The sequence below is a fragment of the Marmota marmota genome, unplaced genomic scaffold, assembly GCF_001458135.2.
Source record: "Marmota marmota marmota unplaced genomic scaffold, marMar, whole genome shotgun sequence".
Taxonomy (NCBI): Eukaryota; Metazoa; Chordata; class Mammalia; order Rodentia; family Sciuridae; genus Marmota; species Marmota marmota.
The window spans coordinates 37829605-37855714 of NW_026000026.1; the positions used below are offsets into that span (position 1 = coordinate 37829605).

At 39.2% G+C, this 26110-nt stretch overlaps 1 protein-coding gene across 2 annotated transcripts in view; it reads left to right on the forward strand.

Moving 5' to 3' along the window:
- Positions 1 to 26110, forward strand: part of Sptlc3 (serine palmitoyltransferase long chain base subunit 3) — a 139220-nt gene that overhangs the window by 105048 nt on the left and 8062 nt on the right. For both annotated transcript variants that reach the window (XM_015476042.2, XM_048811319.1), the window contains exons 10-11: positions 19903 to 20038; positions 25590 to 25719. In XM_015476042.2, the coding sequence (XP_015331528.1) occupies positions 19903 to 20038; positions 25590 to 25719 (266 nt within the window). The remainder of the gene's footprint in view (positions 1 to 19902; positions 20039 to 25589; positions 25720 to 26110) is intronic.

The following is a 26110-nucleotide window of genomic DNA, read 5'->3' on the forward strand; positions in this document are numbered from 1 at the left end:
TGTGTCTTGAATTAATTTGGTGTTCCTCTGAGTGTCAAACTCAGTGCTCAGCTTAATAAATATGTCATGACTCAACTTCCATCTTGCCAGCCTGCTCGATTTCAGGTCAGTGTTTATGCTAAATAAGATTGTGGGGATGTTTATCTCATAGGACTAGGAGCCCGGAATCAGTTCCACATCAGTTGTGGCAGCTGAAAGGATCACTCAGTGGTTGAGATTACTCTTGGAGAGGTCCAGAAAGATTGCAGCTCAGCATCTTTCTTCATCTAGACATAGCACAAGCAGCCATAGGAGGGTGAGTCACAAACTACAGACCTCTCCCCTAAAGAAAACATTGTCAACAGTTGTCTTCTTTTGTTTAAGTCTTTGATGCCTGGTTTTCAATTCATCAGTCAACATTTTTTTTTCAGCTTCCAGTCTTGACCATTCCTCTCCACACCCACTTTTCCCAATTCTGAATAACCTTTCACTTCTCAGAAAAAGTACAGATTGAATCACATAGATGAATAAAGGGGTACACGCTGTGCCAGACTGCCTTGGGCCCAGGGCCTGGCCTACTATTTGCTTCATAATCGTTGCTTGCCCTCTCTTCACCTCAATCCTGCATTGAGAGTTGAGGTTGTCAGGAAGATCAAATGATGTGATATAGGGAACATAGTGTGCTGTTTGATACATAGTAAACAATAAAGCTACCGTTATTTTTAACTTCTTTGCTGTTTTCCCCTTCCTTTCACAAATTTTCCAATAGCTTTTGCTCATCTTGGAATTCTCCCTTGCTCAAACACCTGATTCCTACTCTATCAGCAAAACTGCAGCACTTCCTTTAACATATATCTTCAGAATCTGGTCACTTCTCACTTCTCCATCACTCCTTCCATCATGTCTCACCTGGATTACTGGAGGAGCCTCTTGAATATTCTCTCCACTCTGCCTCTGCCTTTTTATGGTTTGCTCTCAAAAGACCAAAATCATCCCTGTTATTATTAGTTTCAATGTACAATTTTGTGGGGGCCCAATGTGATAATTCAATATATCTATACACTGTGGGTAATGATCAAATCAGGGTAGTTAACGTTTATATATCCTTCAACTTTTGCGAATTTCTTATGAACATTTAATTTTTCATAGTTATGGAGTTCAGGATAATATCTCAATACATTGTATGCAATATTGCTGATCAAATCAGGATAATGAACATTTCTATCTTCATATCATTACTTTGTGTTTAGAGCCCTTGAGCTCTGCTCTTCTAGTTATTCATAAAATAATAGAATATTATGAACTGCAGTCTCCCCCCCACCCACTCTTCTATAGAACACTAGAGCTTGTTCTTTCTATTTGTGTTTGGGTACCCATCCTCCAACCTTCCTCTATTTTCTCTCTCTCCGTAATTGCTATTCTACATTCTAATTGACTTTTTTTTATAACATCCATACAAGAACGAATATGTGGTATTTAAAAAGAAGAAAACAACATAATTCAGACCATGCCACTCCCCCACTCAGAACTTTCTGTCAGCTTTCCAGCTTACTCAGTATAAGGTCCAGAGGCGTGCAACTGAGGCAGGTTCAAAGCCAGTCTCAGCAATTTAGCCAGGCCCTAAGCTACTTAGTGAAAATCTGCCTCAAAATAAAAAATAATGAAGGCTGGGGATGTTGCTCAGTGGTAAAGGATCCCTGGCCCCTGGGTTCAATCCCCAGTTCCAAATAAAGAAGAAAAAAAAAAAAAAACCCAGTAACCCAGTATAAGAAGCAGACTGGCCTTCATGCCTTTAGTGGATTGGCCCCCTTCATACTTCCTCCCACAATTCCCTTTATTCAGTGACCTCTGGGCAGCCAGGCAGCCAACAACCTTGGAGTTCTGGGATCATGTGGAGCATCTCCTGCAGAAGGCCTTTGTGCTTGCTGGTTCCCCCAGAACTGCTCCTCTGACCAGCATCTGTGTGGTCCCTTCCCTGCTCTCCCTCACATGGCTACTCACTCTTTCCTCTCCTCTCCCTCACATCACTGCTCAGAATCAGTCTTTCAAGGGGAACAGCTCTGTCCTAAATAGTACACCTTCCTTTTCTCTCTCATTTTCCTTGCTTTGCTTTAATTTCTATAGCATTTTATGAGGGACTGAAAATTTGATACAGATAGATGATAGGCAGACGGATGTCTGCCTATTGTCATTTTTCTCTCTTTAAGAGAAGCAACTCTTTGTCTATGTCATTCATGCACTATACCAAGAGCAGTGCCTGGCAAGCACCAATTCTCCTCAAATATTTATGGAAAGATAGCATTCTTCATTCTTCTCTCCCTCTTATCTCGGCAAGTAAACAACTCTGATCTCCTTTAGGTCTCTGTGACTTAATTCCTTCTGAAGGCCCTGGCCCCTTTTCACAACCAAAAACTTGTTGGTTTTGCTTATCCTAAAAAGCCTTCCCTTTGCCCTTTGTTCCCTTTTTCCTTCCATAGCAGAGAATCTCAAAACAGACAACTGTCCACTTGCTCTGTTTTCAGTCCCCTCAGCTTATCCCCTGCCCCTCTGCCCCATGGACTCTACCATCTCAAAGTTCACTCCTGCTCCTTTTGCCGGATTGTACTTGACCTCTCTGCATCGTTCCCTTTTAAAAAATGTTCTTCCCTCAGATTTTTCTGTCTCCCTCCCTTTTTCTGCAAGGATTTTTTTTTTCTGTTGATATTTGCCAGAATCCCAGCCTCTGTTCTCTTTGCATTTCCCTTTACACAAGTACCCTTCCTTGTTTTAAAAATATGTATAAAAATGTTTTTATATATAAAAATATTTGTATAAAAATATGATTCTGCATCAAGATTACCTGTGGAGATACGGACCCCACCCCCAGAGATTTCTGCCTGAAATACTTATTGTAGTTCTAATAAGGCCCAGGAAATCCTGCTGGTCTAAGGACCACTCTTTGAGAACCAATGCTTATTAATCACCTTCTGTGCTTCCCGTCAGGCACTAATAAGTTGTAAATTTCTTGTGGATAGAAATCATCATCGTTATATCATTAGCCATCAGCACAGTGCCTGGCCCCATAATAGGCTTTCAATATAGAGTCAAGTTGAATTAAGAAGAAATGTGTTAAGTCCCAATTGTGTCATGATGAAGAGGCTGATAAAATACTTGAGGCCATTTTCTTCTTTTTCCTCAGAAGACTTGGGGACATTTTTTTTTCCTCAGAAAAACTGAGTACTTAGTATCAGATGCCTAAGTAACTAAACTTGCTCACCAAGGTCAGCCTCTGACTTATAATTCTTGCCCGTTTCCATAACTAGTTTTGCTCATTATATTTACATGTAGACTGTAGTAATCCCATAGATGCAGCTGCCCATGTGTCTCCAATCATCACTTCAAGTTTCATGAAGACAGGAGTGCCTGATAGGTGGGAGCCATGACTGCTTTATTTATAAAGCAGTTGTTCTCAAAGGATGGTCCCTAGACTGGCATCATCAGCATCACCTGGGACTTGTTGGAACTACAGAAGGCATTTCTGAATCAGAAACTCAAGGGGTAGGGTCAGAATCCCCTCTAGGGGATGCAGGCTCATGTTTAAGAACCACATTTCCATATTAAAAAAAAGAAAAGAAATAAGTGTATGCCTGCAGAAGGAAACAAGAACTGAAGATAGAATTTTGGCCAATGCAGGCAGAGGTAGGAGGCCTAGCAGATATAGAATAGGGAGGACATACAAGGGTTAAAATTACTAAACCAGAAAAAGGAAAGCATGAAACATGTTTTGATCCATCTCTTTGAACCCTTATTTCAATCAAAATAAAAACCCTGTTCACTCAGTTACTACAGGAATCTCACCTATCCTCCTCAATACCTGTGACCATCTCAGCATAAAGACTAACAAAGAGGATTTTGCTCACATGAAGTGCATGTTCCTTACAACAGGCCATCCCTAAAACTTGTGCTTTCGTACAACTTTTTGAAGTATGTAAAGTCATAACCCTTCATGGTCATAACATTGATTGTATTATGCAATCTATCACAGAGATACTGCCATTTCTTCACTAACTCATGTTCCTTGGGTTAAAGAGAATGGTATTCACATTAGTTATTTAAAATTGTTATCATGTCAGTGCATCTTCAATAGGTAGAAGGGAATGTTTGAGGAAGGAAATCCCCAACAGGCAACACTGCTAAGTGTTGCTTTATTATGGGAATAAATTATGACTGATATTTCATATCCATAACTTGGAAAGAATGGCTTTTCCAATAATTATGTGGGATCTTCTTGACTTTGCACTATAATTATCACCCTCCTTTTGGCTGATCATTGTCCTTCCATGATGATTACAATTTTGAAGACATGGTGTTGAAGTGATCTGAGCCTGTTTTAAGAAAGTTCTGCTCAACCTAACACACCTACTAAATGTAGGATACCAAGTTCTTGTTATACCTCCAATTTCATTATCCCTGAAATAGCTACTATATTAGCAGGCACTTTGCTTCCTTGTTAGTGTGCATCTTTTAAAATCTGCACAACTATATATCTGAAGATCTAAATCTTTGGATACTTTAGAATTTTGCATTTAAAAATATCTTTTTAAATAAAGAGTTAACCAGAGACAGGAATAATTGGAATGATTCTAGCTATAATTAGCAGGCTAGTGATTAATTTTGGATTACTCCATTGACTAGCTCATTCTTTATTTCACAGAAATGGCTACAGGAAAAACCATAATGTCTACGATTTAATCAAAGCTGTCTCAACTGTTACTTCAGTGTTAACACTGATGGAATAACTATCAACTTTCTAAATCATGATATCAGTTTTTGCTAACACATGCATGGAAATAATTTGTTTATAATTGAGTGGTCATTAATGTCTGTAGAAAGGAAAAGAGCAGTGAAAATTTACTTCCTAAGGAAAATGAAGACAAAATTCTATTTCCTAATGTATAATATCTTATTTCAGCAGACTACACCTGCATTATTGCTAATAAAATCTCCTATGCTTACACGATAAATCGAGGAAACAATGAAACTATTTTTCTTTACAGTCGTGTGTTGGCTAAATGAATGACCTTATTCAGTGTAAGGTTGGCCACATCTCATCAACTATTCCCCAGGCATTTATACCTCCCTGGGTGTGCTCAGGGTTTGTCCTCCATCTGGTAGGCTCTCATCTGTCCCCACAACCTGCTGTACCCATTCTTCAGCTCCTAAACCCCTCTTAATCCTTTTGAACACTATCTTGATAATCCCAGTCAGAAAATAATCCTCTGCTGCCCCTCCAGTTTCTGAAGGTTCTTCTTCTTATTAGTTATATGCACCCCTAATCCATCCCTCCAAATAGGCAGTAATTTGTTATTTAATTGTGCTTTAAAAATTAAATATGTGAATGAATATGGATACCAAATGCTAGATTTTGGACTAAGCAAAATTCCTGTACAAGTCTTGGAATTTAAACCATTTATAGATATTTCCAATTTATTTTAGAGGTGGCCTATAAATCATTTTGGTTCAAATATTGAAGTTATAACCACTTCATAGATGGGTACATGCATGAAACAAAATCTAAATTCACTTTTCAATGATTTTGCTAAATGAATGATTTTACATTGTGTACAGTAAGGGTTTATCTATACCATCAGATAGAGAAATGAGTGGAGTAAGATGGATAATTCGAGCTAATGCTGCCCAAATTGCAGGAAAAAAATGGTGTTCTTCCTTTAATTATCCAAGTAGTTCACTGAATCCTTCACTTAAGGTTTCCTATGAAGACACTACCTAAAACTTAAAAGTCCATTTGAGCTTTTTATGCACAATAATCAGCAGGGTCTGGGGGCACCAGTTTATTCCTCTCTGTCCAGCTGTGTATATTTCTGCAATATAATAGACTGGATTGATTCGTAACCATTCAAAATGGCCTTTTCCTTCCCCTCTCCAATTCCTCCCCCTTCTTGATGATTTTGTACTTTGGATGTTTTTCAATCAAGAAACTACTTGTTTTCATGACTTAATTTGGTGACTAGTAATGAGAGGCTAAGAAACTAAAACTCCCATGAAAAATGCAGATTACATTTCAAAAATATACAGCTAATAAAAGAGAGATGGGCTGGGGTGTGGGTGTAGCTTAGTGATACACCACTTGCCTAGTATGTGCAAGTCCCTGGAAAAAAAGAAAAAGTAAAGAGGCATTAGGATTTTGAATTCTTAGTAGCTTTTTATAGTATCCTTCTTTGTGTGGTCAGCATTAGTTACAATTGGTTGTTATAACATAGAAAACCCAACATATCAGTGGCTTAACACAATAGAAATTCACTTTCTCCTCATATGAAATCCAAAATTGGTGTTCCTGTTGAGCCAGTTGTTCTCCTTCAGGAACCTAGTTAGCTTCCTTCCATTTTTTGTTTCCTCCAGTGTCACATATGGCTTTCAAGTTTTCCACCAAAAAAGTAAGGAGCATAGAGGACTGTTCTCATGGGCCATGACTGGAGAAGCACATTTCTGCCCAAATTCTATTGGCCATAGCTCTGTCACATGATTTCCCCTAACCACAAAGGAATCTGGGAAAATGAACTTAATTATCTGTCTACGAGTTGAAAATGAGTTCCATGAATCGTTATCCAGTCTTTGTCACAGTAGTTAACTTCAGTCCTGGACTTGCTTTCCTCAGACTTTCTAACTGTAAGATACACATATATTATATATTTAGATTGTTCCCAATTTTTTTATATTGACTTAATAAATAAGCTCTTGAACTGGAATAGAGTAAAAGTAATAAAAAAAAACAAAAGCGGGCTGAGGCTGTAGCTCAGCGGCAGAGTGCTTGCCTTGCATGCATGGGGCACTGGGTTCGATCTTCAGCACCACATACAAATAAACAAATAAAATAAAGTCATGCTGTCCATCTACAACTACAAAAAACTTAAAAAAAAAAAAAGCAAATAAAGTCCAAAGGACTAAAGTTGGATCTCTTCCTTTTATAGGGACCGTGAGGGTTACTAGTCTGACTTTTAATACATCCACTTCTGGTTTCTTTTTCTGCTTGTGGGACAGAACTCTGCCCACCACATGGCAGGTATTCACATCATGATGTTGCCAAGTTATCAATGCTGTGTACTTTGTATCCCTCCAAGAATAATGCTTCCCCAAAATAAATTTAAAATGACATACAATTCCAAAAGCTCTAAGTTTCGGGCCAGAAGAGGGGAGAAAGTATATATTGGAAATATTAACATGTAAACCCTAGACTTTTTTATTATTATTGTCAAAATGAGATAAAACAGAAAATGGCATCATTGTCAGAATATTATAAATTTCAATTTAAAAAACACACACATAGGCCGATTATCTGAATTGGATGGGTTTATTTTGGGTTAGTCCTAACTGGTTCACTCAGCTTTCATTGAGTTCTTTTGGGACTACAGACCAAGAGGAAGCTAACAGGCTGGTGTGGGTATTGAAGGTCTGATGTGGATCATTATTAGCCCTAGCTCTTGACAAACCAAGGTAACAGACACCGGGAAAGACTGAATTCTGAGCCCAGACAGAGAAATGAAATTGGAGATTCCATATCAAGCTTGAGCTATATAAAAGTACAATCCTGTTCAACATCACTTTCAGCATTTCATCTACTTTGAGAAGCACTGAAGGTTGTGTGCTTCTGTTGTTATGTCTAGGTAGACAAATTCATGCTATATAATTCATGTTGTGCCATATGTGGGACTTTTTAAACAAAAAAAAATTCTCAAGTTTAAATTTCTGGGTTTCATCCAATGATTAAAAGGAAGAATTGAATAAAAAGCCAGTGTCTTTCAAGTAACTTCATTAATTTTAAAACTCAACCACTTTTATGTAACTTCTGTAGAAAAAAGACAAAGGGAAAAAGAATGATAACTTAGAATGTATTTACTTTGAAAAAATAAACACATGCCTTATTTTAAACTCAATTTGTCAGGATGATTTCATTCATTCTGATCATTTGGAAAGTTTATCATGAGATTGGCAGTTGAGATATTGACCCTGCTTCTAAACCAATGTGGACTTGGAGAAAGTGGCACCAGCCCCTTCCAGCTGTGACCTTAAACCTTTGCTCTGGTCCCTGGAACAGGGCACACATATTTTTACACTTGAGTTTGATAGGTTTAAAAACCAGGAGTGACTAAGTGGGAAGATTTAGGGCACTGGGAGGATGGAGGGAGAAAGGAGTACATTGGGTGACAGCAATTAGCTCTCAAGAGAGGAATTTTCTTGCTTTCCTACTGTTTATTTTTGACATCAGATACAGTCACAAACTTCTCTCATCAAACGCTGCTTTTCTTCAATACCAGCTGTTTGGGGGATGCAAACTACACATATCCACCCACATCATCAAGCCGATCTTGGTGTCTGTTATTTATTGCACAATTTTACTCTCCAGTAGAAATTCTGTCTCTCCTCTGAGGAAGCAAAAAGAACTGTGGTCAAAGCAATAAAACTATGAAAATTAAACATCCAGTTTTAAAAGGTTTGGGGTTTTTTTCATATTTCTCATTTTTTATCACAGCAAAGAGTTTATGAATACCAAATTGGCTTCCTCCCCCACCCCCTTTTTTTGCTCTCTGTCAAACTCAGCCACAACAATCCTCCCAGGGATGATTAGTTCTGTCCCTTTGAGGTCCCTTGATGAATGCAAGTGGCATCAACAGAAAATTCCACCTAAAATGCACCATCCGAGGGCCTTGGCATCAAAGGCCCCTGGCATTTTTGTGAAAGGCGCTAACTGCTGCTTACTAAATATATTTGCCACTTGGTAACCAGCTGGAGACACTGAAAGAGGCTAAGAAAGAGACAGAGGGCACAGAAAGCTGTGTTTTCTAAATGGTTTCAGGCCACTGGCATTTCAGCAATAGCTAATACAAAACAGATGTCAGGTGCTATGCTCCACTGGCTTTCAACGGAGGGTCTGCCTGGACCCATGATTAATCACCTGTGCTGGGGGGTTAAAAAAAAAAAGTTCTACCTGGTCTTTTTGTGTGTGAAAACCTAAGGTCAGGGTTAGCAATCAAGGTGACAGGCATTGCCTCCCTGCCGCATTGATTCTTAAATACATGTAGGACAACTTGGGTTTGTCCAATAAACACAAAATTCACCAACAAACTGAACCCTAGCTAGGAGGGGACATTTGCCTGATTGTAGAAAAATGGCTAGCAGTCTGTTCCAGAACCTTCCACCCCTTCACTGGATTCTTCTTAAAAGTTAGCCAAGAGTAGGATTTTATGGCAGTCCAGGAAATTCTGTACTTGCTTGGAATCCTTTAAAAAATTCTCCCCAGCAAGAGTGTCAAGAAAATCTGTTTGTTTTTTAGATGGCATGGGGGCCGAAGGATAGTGTGGCCACTTCCTTCCAGCCATCTTACAAATAAGATCTTTTTACATCATGACTCCTACTGAAGATTGCTCTTCTCATTTGTCTCCTCTGTCTGGATGGCCTCTGAGGTGGGAGAGTTGTGAGGTAAAGTGCGTGGAATTCCATGCTACCTCAATGCAACTGGAAAAGGAACACATTTCCCTCTGTGGCATCTCCCAGAGCTGGTGTTGCATGTGATTCTTTGTTTTTCCCAACATGGTCTCAGTTTTAACTAAGTTGGTTTGAAGACTTTTGTTATGAAAACCAGCTACCTCAACTGCCACAGCTGGGGAGGATTTAGCAGGTGGACTCCTGCCCGAGAAAGCCCTTCGTGTGTGTGTGTGTGTGTGTGTGTGTGTGTGTGTGTGTTTAGGCTAGAGGGAATGTATTTGCTTCCCCTATTTCTGCATAACAAATGACCACAAACAGAGGCTTAAAACAATGACCATTTATTATCAGTCTCCTTGTGTCAGGAGTCTGGGGACAGCATGTTCTCTGCTCAGATTCTCATGAGGCTGAAATCAAGGTGCCAATAGCTATGCTTTCGTCTGAAACTCAGCTCCTCTTCCAAGATCACCTGGTTGTGACAGAATTCGATTCTTTGGGGTTGTAGGACTGAGGTCCCCATGTCCTTGTTGTCTGTCATCCAGGGCCTCTCTCATCCCTCACCTTTGGCCCCACCGTTTTCAAAACCAGTAATGGAGTCTCCCTCCCTTTAAATCCCTTCCTGCCTCTCTTTGAAATCTCTTCCTTCTAGAAGAGCTGAGTCCCCTCTAAGGGCTTCCTGTGACAGGTGCTAACTATTGGTTCATGTTCCTAAAGCTTTCACCCCATTATAAAGTGGGACGACTTTATATAGTTAGATTCTCAGTGATCATCTGATTCAACCTGAGCACCTAGAACAAAAGTTATTCTGATGAACGCTTATAACTCTGGGAGATAGGAAGGTATTGGGGGACATAGTCCACAAACTAAAAAGACCTAGGAGGGCACAGAGGAGCCTGATAGGCTGTAGTGACATTGACCACAGGACCAGTTAGAGAGCGAAGCCCCTCACTCTATTTAGTGCTTAATATTAATAGTCATAATAGTCTTAAATGGGCATTGTTATTATTATTAATTATCATCATCATCATTCCCATTTTTCAGCTGAAAAACCCAAGTTACAGAAAGATTTAGTACTTTGCCCAAAAGGATAGTGTTGATTTTAAACCCAGGAAACTGGGTTCACAATCCTTGATTATCTATCTGTGGTAGTGTTGTTAAAAGCCAAAGTAAAGTTCTTTCCATCTATTTCCCCCTTGCCCACCCCTCTGGGAGCTTCTGCAGTGCAATTCTCCCAAGCAAGTGCTGTGAAAACATAATTTTTAATTATGTAGGTGGATGTCCCAAAGAGGGTCTGCCTTCAATTGCATGACTTCTCAGAGTTCTTTCAAGGGACCGATTAACCAAGTTACCCAACCCAAGACGGGTCCTTTGCCTTTGTGTCACAATCAAAACAATCATTGACATGTATCTCCTCACCTACTTTGGACTTGTGCACCACTCTGGCTGTCCAGCTTGTACTTTAGGTTTTCCCTTCTCTGAATCCATGTGTGATACACTATGAGCTTCATCTTCCTAACCTCCCTCAGAACATGCTGTCTTCAGCTTATGATGCTGCCTTTGCTCCCTACTACCCATCCCCAAATTCTGACTCTGAGGGTAAAAATTGCAGCTCCCACTCATCTGACTCCGTAATCTTTTCATGACTCCAATCCAAATGTTCTAGGCAAGTGAGCAAATTCCTGCTGTAACCCTCACCAAACTTATGTGTCCAAGACATGAACTAACCACCTCCAGGTCTCTGCTCTAAACTCTAATACTTCTTTCATGATGCACTTGATTTTCCACCTACTGTTATGAATGTATTAAATTTTCTAGTTTATAAGCTTCTTGTAAATAGTGAATGTGTTTGTCTTTCAATGGTCTGCTAAACAATAGCCACCTGCACATAAGAAGTCCTAAATAAGCAGATGCTAAATTAATCCTCCTCCTCAAAGTCCTAGGAAATACATGAAGCAGCTATTACTGTCATCCCCATCTAATAGTAAATTGAGGCTCAGAGATGATGAGTGACTTGCTCATCTTCATAGATGATGGAACCCAGCAAAAATTCTTTTAACACAGAATGATGTCTTCAGTTATGATCAATCATTACTTTTAGAGATTCAACCACTTTGATATAATTTTTTACTTTGAGCAATGGTTCTTAATTGGGATACACCCCACAATTGCCCAGAGAGTTGTTTTATAAACATCCCTTCTAGAACAAAATATATGCAGAAGGGAGGCTAATATGTATATTATAAAAATTAAATAAAATAAATTTTAAAAGTTCCAGAAGGCTTTGGTGTATCCCTCTACTTAAGAATCACTGATTTACAAGGGTTTCCAGAAGGCTTTCCTCCCAAATTACCTCCCTTAATGTGTAAAATTCCATAATTGGTGACTTGCTAAGAAATTGTTCTCTGCTTAAATGCGAATTAATATTAGGCCCTATTATTCATTCAGTAAGTATTCATGACACAGTGCAGTGAGAATATCTATATCTGTTTTAGGGTACTTATTTTCAGTGGTATATTATTGGATATATATACTGTCTTCTATCAGAGCATTTCTTTCCAGTCTTCAGAATTTTTTCAGCTTCTACTCCCACCTCTGCAGCTGGCCTGGCTCCTGTACATAGAACTTTTCACATGTGAAATGTATGTATCCATGAGTCATAGGATTCATAGATCATACTGAATGAATTAGCCAGCTTTTCCAAAGGACAGACTGTGTCTCAGGCACAGCCCATTTCCAGATCATCTGAGTAATTCTTTCCTCATCTCCAAGCCTCAGTTTCCTCATCTGTAATGGGGACCCATAAACACCATTTGCTGGCTCACAGTAGGTATGCAAGTCATGTCCTTCTTCACCCCTCCTTGTGGATTAAATCCCTAAGGATGTTGTTGAGCAGCTGGTGGGGAGGTGAAAGCAGGGTTTTCTTCAGAGCCCTTGAAATCTGTCCATGCAGACGTCCAGCCACCCACTCTAATGACCAGCCAGCTCCTGCATGCATTCCACAGGGGCATGACTGAGCAGCCTGGAGAGCCCTTGGAACATGTGTATGGGACTATAAAACATGCCGTAACCTTGGAATCCTGACATCAAAAGGGAGAGCTTCAGTGCCTGATAAAAATGTGCGTTCCTCTCAGCAAACCACTCCAAATGCTGTTTTCTCCACCCCACTGGGAAGCTTGTCACTGCTAATGTGATTCTTATGATTCTCACCGCTCTGTAGCCTCTTGATCTTTACTGAGATCTCTCTGCCCCAAGTGTGTTGGAAACACAATGTCCTGTCTGGTGTCCAGTACTTAAAATAACAGACTCTGGGTTTCTGCTGCCACATTGAAATTTTACTCCCAGATCTCTCCCCAGTACCCCAACACCATGCCAGGGGGAGCAGCCAAGGACACCATGGGCAGAGAAGTGGATAGAACATTCTTAGACCACTGCAGGCATTCTTTAATATCAACTTGATTTTCTCTGGCTTAATTTTTCATAAATATGAACTTCTTAAGTGGTGATAAATATTTTATGGAATGATACTTTCCATCTCCAGAGACAAGGAGTACATTTTCCAAACAATACTGCCTAGCAGCATATTTGAATTGTCTTAGTCTGTATTTTGACAATAGTGATGTGATAAATAATTTAAGGAGGGTATAATAAGTCTGTGTATATTTCTGTCCATTTTTGAGCCTAGGAAATAATAAACTAATATATATCCTGTGGATTCTGGGTATATAAATGTTTCCTCCATTAGAAAGTGAGCATTGCACTGGTATTGGCCCACAGGCTCATCAAATTCATCTCTTCTTTAACTTATAGGGAGAAATGCCTTTCTCTCTCTCTCTCTCTCTCTCTCTCTCTCTCTCTCTTTGCATACCAATGGTTTTACAGGGAAGAAATTTTCCTTTTTTAAGATAGGTCATTCTGGTAGTTTCCACTGTCCATAATTCCTTCTGGCCCTCTGGGAGACCGAGTTGTCCCAAACATAGTTTTGGAAACGCCACAGACCATTGTTTTTATTAGGGGACTGCAAAGCTTTGTAGTAAGATGCTTTGTGTTTTATTTGTTTTCCTTCCTCTGCCCCAGCTGTTTTTGTTTTAACAGCATTGGAGGGAAGGTTAAAGCACTCTTGGCCTCTGTTAACCTAGCCCATCTCTCAAGCCAACAGGGCTAGAGATCTGGTCAGATAGAACAGCAACATACAGGTCATTAGCCGGAATGGGTTCTTCCCTGGTTTTATCCACCCTCATGAAAGAGGTGAGGTTGACAGGGGCGCTGATTCCATGTTGAGTACTTGGGAGCAGGTAGCTGTCAGGGGAGCAGGTCACCCCCACAAAAATTCACCTTTTGAAAACCAAAATTCATGGCCCAGTCTCATCCACAGAGATCCTGATTCAATTGGCATGGGGTACAGCCTGGACAATGGGATTTTTCCAGCCTCTCTAGATGATTCCAAGGTGCCACTGAAGATGCCGAGGGCTACTGCTATTAAAAAAATATAATTAACTTTTTGAGCACTTGCTGGATACAGTCCTGAGCAGTTTTCCTTCATGAATCCCTTTATTTCTCCCAATCTTCCTATGAGATAAGCTTATCTCTGTTTTACAGATAGCACTGAGATTTCAAGGCTTTATGTTCTCGAGGTAGAGTTTGATTCCCATTCCATTTAACTCCAAAGCCTGTTCATTTTCACTCAACAGCCTCCTCAGAGAACCTAGAATTAGGTAAAATAAACACATAAATTCTCCAGAAGTCTGCATAAGAAATCTTATTCTCTTATCTGAGTAAGGACCTTTCCTAACTTCCATGTAAGATATGGAAGAAGAATCTCTTAGGAATTTTTGGCATTTCAAAGAGGATTTTCTTGTTGTACACATTCTCCCGAGTGCCCAGGTACCATCCTGTCAATGACCAATACTATAGAAAAGGATTTGTGCCAAATATTCCTTTCATTTTTGCAAAGTACTCTTCAAGTGAGGATCTCAAAGCTCAAAATAATTAATAAAATCACCCTGTCTAGTTGAGTAGCATTTTATATGTACAAATTCTCCTCTGCCCCCAGGCCCTCAGAGAGAATGCAAATGTTTCCAATTTTAAAGAGTGAGCAGTAGGTAATCGAAAGGAGTTGTATCTTGGCCAACTCCAAAGACCCCAAAAGCATTTATAGTGACCTATATGAGGAAACATGGTGACCACAGAGTGTGTCATAATGGTTTGTCAACCGTGCTGTGCTAATAACTGATGCAAAGATAGCAAAGATAGAGTGAAAGCAAAAACATTCAGCTCTTACAAGTCAGATATCCCTGGAGCCAATATTATGATCTATTTGGTCAAGCCTCCAAAGGATCTAGAAGCACTGAAGTGGTGACATTAGCTGATGATCCAGTTACTTGGGTTAATCAAGGCAGAAGGGACAGACGGGGCCAATTAAGTAGCTAAGCAGCCCAATGACAGATGAGTCATTATAGGCAAGTGCAAAGATAATGCCATTGGGAAAAGCAATTTAAGTCATTCGGGCACTTCCAGGCCAGGAAATCCTTCCAGTCTTAGAGGGGGAACATTTAGGAGTCATCAGACCCAGCCTGATGAAGTCATCTATTCATTGTGCAGCTAAGGATCAACAAAAGAGCCGAACACACAAGGGGACAGGACATATGGAATAAATTTTGGTGGCTGGGATGTATTTCTGTGACTTCATTTCAATCACCTTTATAACAAATCTTACCTCTTTTTTTCCTTCTGCCTGTAGTCTTTCCTTCCTCCCCATGTTTTTATCTCTCTAAACAGAGTTTTGATGTAGGAATGAACATTTTAAGTAAATATTCTCCTTCCCAATTTTTAGTTTTTATCTTCAAATAGACTGATCTCTATACATATATGAGTTTCCAAGAGGTACTTTAGATGTTACAAAACTATTCTTTTTTTTTTAAACACCAAGGAGGCTGTTTCTATGCAACAGAACTTTTATGTACAAATTTGTACACCTCTTCAGATCCTTTATGTTTACTTCACAAGTCTAGAATTGGAAGATGGGGGAATGTTATACTATTTTGTTAAGTGAGTGGGAAAATACATTGTTATGGTTTAGGTATTAGATGTCCCCCAAAGGTTTATATGTGAAACAATGCTAGAAAGTTTAGAGAGGAAATTGGGTTATGAGAGTCTTAACCTAATTAGTGTGTTAATCACCTGATCAGGATTAACTGGGTGGTAAGTATAGGCAGGTAGGTTGTGGCTGGAGGAGGTAGATCTTTGGAACATGCCTTTGGGCTATATATGGTTTATATTTTGTCCTTGGTGAGAGGAGTCACTCTTTGCTTCCTGTCTCCTGTACTGAGCTGTTTTCCTCTGCCACACCCTTGTGCCATGATGTTCCACCTCATCTTGGGCACAGAGCAATGGAGTTTGCCATCTAAGGAACTCAGAAACCATGAGTGCCAAATAAACTTTTCCTCCTCTAAAATGCTCTTGTCAGGTCTTTTGGTCACAGCAGCAAAAAAATTGACTAAAACATGCCTTGAAGGAAACTATACTTGCAACTGTTTCTGTAAACCTACATGCATTTGGGAATCCCAAAGTAAAGGTTTTCAATGACTGCTGTATTGATAAATCCAATAGATTCCATCTTCTGATGTATCTTCTTCTCTGATTGTCACTGTTTTGTCTCCCTTTTAGGTTCAGCCTCCTCTTCCCAACCATTAAACATGAAATTATTTGATCTCTAAAGTCTCATATGCCCCCTCCCTTTTTTTAGACAATCTTCCATGTTTCCAGACATAGCTTTCTTCATACTCAATTACATCCCACATCTTGCTTCTTTCTCAACCACTCTGTTCTCCTACAAACCATGGTACCATTGTACTTATTTCTTATACCATCATACTCTTTTCAGGGTTTTGCTCTGATTAACACTTGCTAGCTCATATCATTTTTTGAATGTCTCAGATTTGTTCCAACCTCCCTAGTGTGAGCTTTTATAACATCCCATAACATTTCTTTACAGTACTTATTAGAATTATAGTTTTATATCTATTTGTGTGATTTTTTGATTCATGTCTACATTCCCCACTAGACTATAAGCTTTTTTCTGTTTCTATATCTTCTCTTTCTATTGCTGTCATCTAACTTTGCACCTCCCACCTTTCTTCTTCATAGGTTGCCATAGCTCTTGCCAACCAATGGCTTACTTTGTTTTGCAGATTCTGCTAATAAGCTTTTCTCTCTGTCTTTTAATTTCCACTCTTACTGCCAACTGTCAGTTCTCACTAAATTTTTTGCATCCACACTCTACTAGCTAGAGACCTGGTTGGTCTACTTCATATTTATCATGTCTTTATCAAGGTTCCTTTGACAGATTACTTCATGGCTCCTTGTCTAATGCCCAATGGACTTCACTCAGGTCAAGGTCATCCTCCTTCCTTTGTCTGTGGCCAGGATGGTGGGATTGAAAGGCCAAATGCCCTGAGAAAATACAAGACACCAGGGCTGGGGTTTGGGCTCAACAATAGAGTGCTCGCCTAGGACATGCAAGGCCCTGGGTTTGATCCTTAGCACCACATAAAAATAAAAAAATAAAATAAAGGTATTGTGCCCAACTACAACTTAAAAAATAAAAATATTTTAAAAATTGAGACATTTTTTAAAAAAAGAAAATACAATACACCAGATACTTTCTTCATTACAGTCTGCTTGATAGGAACTAGCATAGTTGGGAAAGGATCTCCCTTAAACTGAGGTTGTAGGAAGGATAAAACAGAAAATAAGCATGGAAAAGAATAGAACAGAATGATATCTTTCCTGACCATGAAAGACTTTCAAACCATGATTTTTTTTTCCATATTCCACTGTAGAAAAATTCATACAAATGAATTTGACAGCTCTTATTATCCATTGTAACGTTGGTGTGCTTCCAAGTTGTGCTTGTTCACCTTGGAACTTGATGAAATTGGACCATGAATTAAAAAGATAGAAAAGAAAAGGAGAACAGAAAATTGTAGCATTCAACATCCTGCTCCTTGGTTGATGTTCTGCTCAACAAAATCTCCATTCCTCTGCATATGTTGTTAGCACATTAAGATGCACAGGTTAAGTCCATTTGGGTCTGATGAGCAAAGAAAAAGTCTTAAAGGAGGATCTGAAGTATTTGGGGAATGACAGAACCTACTAAACACATGTCAGAGTATTGGATAAAGTACTCTTTAGTGGCTACCCTACTGTTTCATCTTTACGTCTTGTGTGCAGAGCTTCAGGCCCCCACCCAAACTGAAAGGGGTTCACCAGTTCTCCCCTTTAGCAGCCCTGGCTTCTAATCCTTGATGTCTTACCCAACCCCTTAAAACTTGAGGTTGTCAAAAAATTTCTCAAGATTCAACCCTTCAATAGTCTCTATTACAAAAACGAAGAAATGAATAAAAATGTAATTGTGACCTAAACAGCTGGCAGAGATGAGATTTTTATTAAACTTAAGAAGATATGACTACCATCCATTTCCTGGGCAGAGCACTATAGTGTTGAGATTAATAGCACAGATTCTAGAATTTGATTGCCTGGGGTTAAACTCTGGATTAAATTCTGGCTTGACTATCTACCAACTATGTGAACTCAGGTAAATTACTTGGCTACCCCTCATGTGTAATATGGTTGGTGCAAAGATTAAATAAGTTACTAAACATCAAGTGATTACAACAGTGGTGACATTAGATGTGTGTGGGCTATAATTGTTGTTTATATTATTATTGTCCTTTAAGCCACCTGATCCAATTAATGGCTACCTGTATCACTTAGGACACATTTGCTTGAAAGTAACAGAAAGAAGATTTATTGGCTCACACAACAAGGAAATCCAAATGATGGCCTAACTTCAGTGTGGCTGAACCCAAGTATTCAAATGATGCCACCCAAGAACTCTGCCTTGTGCCTTGGCTTTCATCCGAGCCAACACTATTCTCAAGCAAGCTTCCTTTGCATGGTAACAAAGATGTAGCTTGAGGACTACTCTGTCCTTTCACTTCTTCCTCAATGGATCCTGAGAGAGAGCCTAAAATCCCAGGTTCTGTTCCATCATTGAGCCCATAATCAGAGGGATGGAGTATTTCAATCAACCAATCCTGGACCTGGATCTACATTTGTAGCAAAAGGGACAGGTAGGGCTAACTCTATACAAATATCATGATCCCCTGGAGGAAAGATGCTCAGCAGAAGATACCCACTGCTCAACCCTTTGTGAAAGCACAATCTCGGACCATTTTTTCTAAGGAGGGACTAGATGATAACAATTGACATGTTTATTGACACTTTTAGCCTTTTTCCATCGAAAGAGTTCCAAATATCCATGACTGAATGTTCAAACTATTGCAGAGCTTATAGAGTGTGACCTCTGGTTCAGTCTAAATGAACGTCAGAACAATCAGAATGGAGGAAAGCTACCAGCAACCAGCACAACTGTAGAAGGACATTCCAACTGAACAGCAACACTGCATCGAGTGCAAACACTGGGTTGAATCTAGGGGACTCAAATGTTCAACCCTCTTCATTTTCATTGAGCACACCCTCTCTAATTCTTTCTGCTTTATTCACCTACCACTTGGAGGCAGGACTGGAGTAGGCAGTTGTTTTCAGAACTTCTCCTACTCTTTAATTCCCTTTATCGTCTTACATGTTTGAACCCTGATTTGGGACACATACTTGGGACAGAGAATAAGCTTTTGAACGAAAGCTTGAAAGACCTTGATATGGAGGGATGGAGGAAACATACTCTTCTTGTTGTCTTTCCCTGCTACCCACCCCCCACCCCGCCTAAGGAAAAGAGAGGTCCCCACCTTTTTTCTCTTTTTTTTCTTTTTTGTTTTTTCCTACTGCCACCAAGTACTTCATAAAACAACCATGATATCAGCTGGAGTAATCTTTGTTCAAGGATACACTACTTCTTCAAAACCAGGTTGAGGCAACCTTTGATTAGAGACTTACATCAGGGGTAATTTAATAGGCCAGCTCAATTTGGCTAAAATGTATTTATCAACAATGAGTGTGTGTGTGTGTGTGTGTGTGTACTTCTTATCACACTTGATTCTCCTAAGTTAATGTGTTCAAAGCACTTAGCACAGAGTTCACACCAAATAAATATTCCCCCTCTTCCCCACTGGCCCTGAAGTCTAGCCTTAGTAACTTATTTAATCTTTGCACCAACCATATTTCACCATGATGAAATAACAGATAAAACACAAAGATGAGTTGTTTAGCTTTACTTGCTTACAACACCTAGCAGCACCTCTTCTTCATCCTGTCTTCCAGACACACAAAAGTGTCCACACCTGCTCACCAGGAGATATTTCCCCACCCTTCCCTTCCAGCTAATATGCATGCCTACAGAAAGACTTAGAAATGCTTGCCAAATTGAGTTGACCTTTGCTTCCCTCTTCTCAATGGAAGTTGATGGATTTCACACCTGTCTCCTTTTAGGATTGCAGAGAATACAGCAACTTGCAAAAAACACAAAATACTTCCGAGAGAAACTGAAGGAACTGGGATTCATTATCTATGGCAATGATAAGTCTCCTGTTGTTCCTGTGCTCCTTTACATGCCTAGTAAAGTAGCGTAAGTATCTAAGGACTCCTGGAGTCACACCTGAACCCCAAGCTGACCTAAGATGGTGCTATTGACACTCTGCAGTTTTCCTGCAGTTATTAGATTATGCATTTGAAAGGGGTACTTAAATTCAGAACTCACTTATACAACTTTTCAGAATCCACATGCCAGACATAGCAGAGGTTTTTCCATATGTCTTATAATAAAAGAGTCAGATGCTTAAGGACCAACTCTCTCCCTGCTACCATCTTCAAGCTCTAGAAATTTGGGGGAAGTTGCCGCAGTCCGGCTGCAGCAAAATAACTGGGGGGGTGACGAATAACTTGTGTACGTTGATACAGCAAGAGTGGAAGCCGCTTATTGCAGGACAGGAGCAGTATTTATACATTCCACACAGCTTATCTAATTAGCATAAACTAGATACATCAGTCAACCAATAAGAAATCTCCCCACTTAATGGCTCGCTTTTGTTACTTTTCAAACCACTCCCTCTGGCATTTTGCCAGGCACCATCCAGACTTGTTTATGAACTCTAATATTCCCCTGGCAAAATGCCAGGTGTTATTTTGACTTGTTTACAGACTCTAACAGGAAGTCACTTATCTGCACTATAATTTAAGAATGATCCTGAGCCTCCTTCTAATCCATGGTCTTTCTTGGGGAGAATTTGCAAAGCCCAGTTCTCTCAATATCAATATCAAAACAAATCAGACCTTGTCCCATTGAACTCTCATGACCATTCTCAGAAATGGGCATCCTCATTCAGGTATGAGAAAGCCAAGGCTGAGAGCAGTTCAACAACTTGCCCAAGGTCATATAAATCAAATGGTAGTAAAACTAAGAGCAAAATCCAAAACCTAGATTCACAACAAAGCTCATTCTCCTAACATCAAATCTTAATGCCTCTGCTGTAAGCCTATTTGGGGTTGTTTTCTGCTGTTTTCAACCCAAAAATTGAGCATTGGCAACAACTACATAGAGGAAAAAATTACTTTTTCTCATTATGGCTCAGACAATTTTATACAGGAGCCATGCTTCAACCTGTGTGAGACTAATTACCTCTCTGTTAAAAAGAAGTTAACCTAAAATGTTCCTAAATATTTATTGGTGTCTTTGACCAAGCATAGGGTGGAAAGTAATATTCAACATAATATTTCTTAGATTCTAAAGAGCCCAAATTCCCTTCCAACTTAAGGCCATTGCTGGAAATTTCTGTTTGACCCTCTAACAGTCTGGACAGACTGACAGACATTTTCAATAGAAAAGTACCAGTGAAAGGGGTGTGGGGCACCAGTGTTGAAAACTAGGGAGAGTAGGGTTGAGTTCAAAGTTCCCAGAAGACTGATTCTTAGAAGCATGCTCTGGTGTCATTTCACCATGATGAAATAACAGTTAAAACACAAACATCAGTTGTTTAGCATGCCACACCAGAACCACTAGTTGGTCCTTCTCTTCATGAATCTGGTTCAGGAAAACAATGCATGGAGCATCCAAGAAGACAGAGTGCTATAGAAATGTTATACACCAAGGCATTCTACGGCAGTGGGGTGGAGGATGACAACAGTAATTCCCAGTAGTAGATGATTTGGAAAGGCACACACACACACACACTCACACTCACACACACATACACACACACCAAAAAAAAAAAACACTCAAAGTGGCTGGGGAATTGCATGTTCTAGAAGGAAAATTCCAAATTTAGCTCTTAGGTAACTAATATTTGATCATTAGCTCAAAAGAAGGCACCCAAAATAAACTTGCTTGGGGATACAGTGCACAATATTGGAGCGGTGGCAATAAAGGAGTGTGCTAGGTAGTTCTCACTTTCATGAAAGCCAGAATTAGGATCTCAACATGTTGGACAAATGAACCAACCTAAAGAGAAGAGTCTGTGAATAGGAAAAAAGGGGGGTGGTGGAAAAAAAAGCATTTATACTAATTAAAATCTATGTATAACTGTTATATATATTAAAAATGTACATATATACATATTAATGGGGTATTACATGATGTTTCAGTATATTAATATACACTATATAATGTTTAAATCAGGTTAAAAACATCTATCTCAGTCGGGCACAGTGGCACATGCCTATAATCCCAGTGTCTAGAGAAGCTGTGTCAGGAGGATGGTGAGTTCAAAGCCAGTCTCAGCAATGGCAAGGTACTAAGCAACTCAGTGAGACCCTGTCTCTAAATAAATATAAAACAGGACTGGGATATGGCTCGGTGGTTGAGTGTCCCTGAGTTCAATACCTAATACAAAAAACAACAACAACAACAACAACAAAAAAAATCATTTCTTTCTGGTGAAAACATTCAAAATTCTTTCTTCTAGCTATTTGAGATATAGAGTACATAATTGTCTATAGTCACCCTATTGCACAATAGCCAGCTAGCTCTTCAAATGCATTCCAGTTCAAGTAGTCACTAATACAATATGCCTCATGTAAAACATATGCTGTATGGCATAGTGAGTGGTTTTGAATCAAAAAAGAATTTTGACTGCCTCTTAGGAATCTGTGGAATCTTGGAAAAGTAGTCCAACCTTCTGAAATCCTAGTTTTCTTATGTATAAATTGAGATATAAAAATACCTACTTCCTAAGATCATTATGAAGATTAAACAAGGTAAGTTCTTTACAGCATTTGGCATGTTGACTCTTACATAACCGTGTTAGCTGTTATTAATAATATCAATAATGTATATGATGCACTTAACATAGTTCTTGTTTTACTATAAGCATTCAGCCAGTGATAGCCATCATTACTGCTGTGATTATTGTTCTTTTATCATAATGATGACTATTAGTTTCAACTGAGTACAATGATGAGTCATTGTGGTTACATGACTCTCCAGAATGCTTATTGCAATTTTGTTTACATTAATAAAAACAGAACTCCCAGAAAAATTAGCAGGTAAAGATCTTGCATCGATGATGCTATATTGGGCACTGGATGATATGTTGAAGTGTTGTGTTCATTCCAGTTGAAGATTGTTTTCCAGGAGAAGCTAAAATTGCTTAATTCTGATTATATGCCAAACAAGGGTATTTGACCTCAGTGATCATTCACGAGTTTAACCATTGAGGGTGGGATATTGACACAACAGTCAGTTGAAACTGTTTAGAAACCGCTTTCTAAGGCTCACACAGGTTGTAGGCAGCAAAGCTCAGAATTCAATTTGCCTCCTAAACCTGAGCACTTTTGAATACACAGCCGTTCAAGCTTCAATCCATAGGAGAAAATTCACATCTCATTAAAGAAACAGAGTATAAATTTAACTCTCTTGAATGCCATCATCGGTCATTCAAAAGGAATCAGTCACTGTGACAGAAAAATATCTGTTTGGATTTCCTGCAGAAACTGAGAAAAAGTAAGAAAGAAAATATAATCGCTAGTAGGAGTTGCTGGCAAGAGCTTATTTTATTGGCTGTCTTTGTTCCCTTCTATGATACTTCTTCCATTGAAGGTTTATATGCAGAGAAACAGGGAGTTAATTGTATCAGACAGTGTAGAAAACACTTTTTTCACTTACACATTTAAAAACCTTCCATGTTATTAAAACATTGTGGTTTCTCCATATTTCCACTTCTGTCAAATGAAAGGATAATCTCTAGCTAATTATCCTTTTGAACAAAGTCCTGTTACAACTCTACTACTGGAATCATCTATGGCATCTAGAATAATGTGATGTCACCCATGAAATGAGCACTTCAATAATCAAGAATGTTTCATATTTGGTATGTAGTATAGGGAGGATTTGTATTTTCCTTCCGCAGTTCTTGTCTTGAACTTGGAACACAAGATGTGGTACACAAGACGTGGTCATGCTGCATGTAGTGAGATGCTAATGTTCATCATATCGTCATCATCATCATTATTATTTCACCCAGTTTAGCTTTTTCCTGCATATGCCAGTTCTAATTTGCTTTGGGGAATAAAACCCAGAAGCTCATTATATAAAATGTTCAGTGCAATCATATATATTAATATAAGGATATTAGCTGTGGTAGTATAAGTTTTCAAGTCAAAAGTGCTCCAGGGAGACCCTGAATTAGCCTAATGAATCAATAGAGTCATATATTTTGCTCTACATTTTTGGCAAAACTTGCTTCCTTCGGTACAAAGGGAAACATGCAGACAGTGAAAATGGTCTTCTGGGGCCCGAAAATTGGCCTGAGATCATGGGTCAGGTGGTTTGTACTCTAGCAATAAAAGCACTTGACTTGTTTCTCAGACAATTATGAGCTCTCATCCTGTGCAGTTCCGTGGGCAGCCTTCCATAGGGTGATCAAGAAGGAGACAGAACAGTAGAAATCAAAGGGCTAATCTTGCCTTGCCCAAGCCAGGGGGCCAAAGAGGCCGTGTGTCCTGTAGGTCTCACAATCTCCACTGCTTCATTTGATAACCTGCTTTCTGCATGAGGCAACCAAAAGGCAGACTTCTAAACAGCAGGACAGATGAATGGGCAAGCAGCCTTACTCTCCATGTCTGGTTCTAAATTCTTCCTGAGTTATGACTGTAGGTTTTTGTGGCTCTGTCAGTATCCAGCCTAAAATAATATACCAGCAAACTCTTAATGCTCAGAACAGATCTGAGGCTTTTACTTTACTTATGGGTAGAGCCACTCAGTAATTAAGGTTTCCTGCAGAGAGCAACAGAGCCCAAAGCAGGGAAAGACTCACTTGGGGGTATGTGCCTTTTTATCTGACCTTGGCTCTTAGCACAAGCAATTTACAGACTTTGAGTTTAATATTCTAGAATTATTACTGAGATTAGCTTTAGGAAAAAAGAAGGCTAGAAGGATGAAGGGAAGGAATCAGAGCTTATAAAGGTTTACCCTGCATCAAAGAGCTTTATCTGCCCATGAATTTCTCTGTGTGCTCACTTCTTACCCTGCATCCCTCCTGCCTGATTCCCCTTGATCCCAGTCAATGGGTTTATTATCCCAGAGCATACCTGCATATGTTCATTCATGCGCTTAAAAAAATGAGACCCTTGCTATTTCTTATTTCTGATTTTATGTAAAATATGATCTTTGGTTCTGGAATGGGAATGTTGGGTTGGAGATTGGATTCTACAAACCCTGAGATCCTGATCTTCAAATTATAATAAACAAATATAACTTACTGGTATTAAGTGTTTTAAAACATATAGATTTGCCTTTAATATATATTCTTTCTAATGTAATTGTAATGTATTAGGTGTTTTTAATACAAGGAACCCAGCAGATTAAAGGTTTTATATCAATTCAGTCTTGTTAAACCAGAGTCATATACATCAACATTTTCTGCTCAATCTCACAACAGACTCAGTGCTCACAATTATCAAATGTGTTTGTCAGACCCCATAATAACCCCATAATACTACACACTTAGTTATGGGAGATATCAAATGACCACCTGGCTCTTTTCAGTTGCATTTACCAGAGTTTAATAACTTTAAATCTACTTGTTATTATAAAAAAGAAAAATCAATTTTCCATGTTCCTTTTGGGCAGTGGGGATCAGGATAATTTTGTCTCCTTTATGTTAACTTTTCCTCCTTTTCCTAAGGGCTTTTGCAAGGCATATGTTAGAAAGAAAAATCGGGGTGGTCGTCGTTGGATTTCCAGCTACTCCACTCGCAGAAGCTCGGGCTCGGTTCTGCATTTCAGCAGCACATACTCAGGAGATGTTGGACACAGTAAGTACCCCACAGGCCAATGGGAAGTCTACTTGTGGCACCTTGGATTCTGAACATGTAGTTTTCTTGAGCCAGATTGGGATTCTCTGAATTTTTCTTGGGTAGTATAAAAGCACAACACAAGTGACGGACGAAACTCACTGCTAAAAACCTAGGGTATGGCAACAATACCCAACAAAGTGATCAACTCAATTGAAGGAAAAAAATCAGTTTAGTAAAGGTGAGTCAAGTCAGTATTGTGGTTTCATAGAAAAGACAAGTAAATAGGCAAATGTGCTATAGACTTGTTCTGCAATGTGAAAGCTGACCTTCCATGCTATTTTTTAATGTTTATTTTTTAGGTGTAGTTAGACACAATACTTTTATTTCATTTGTTTATTTTTATGTGGTT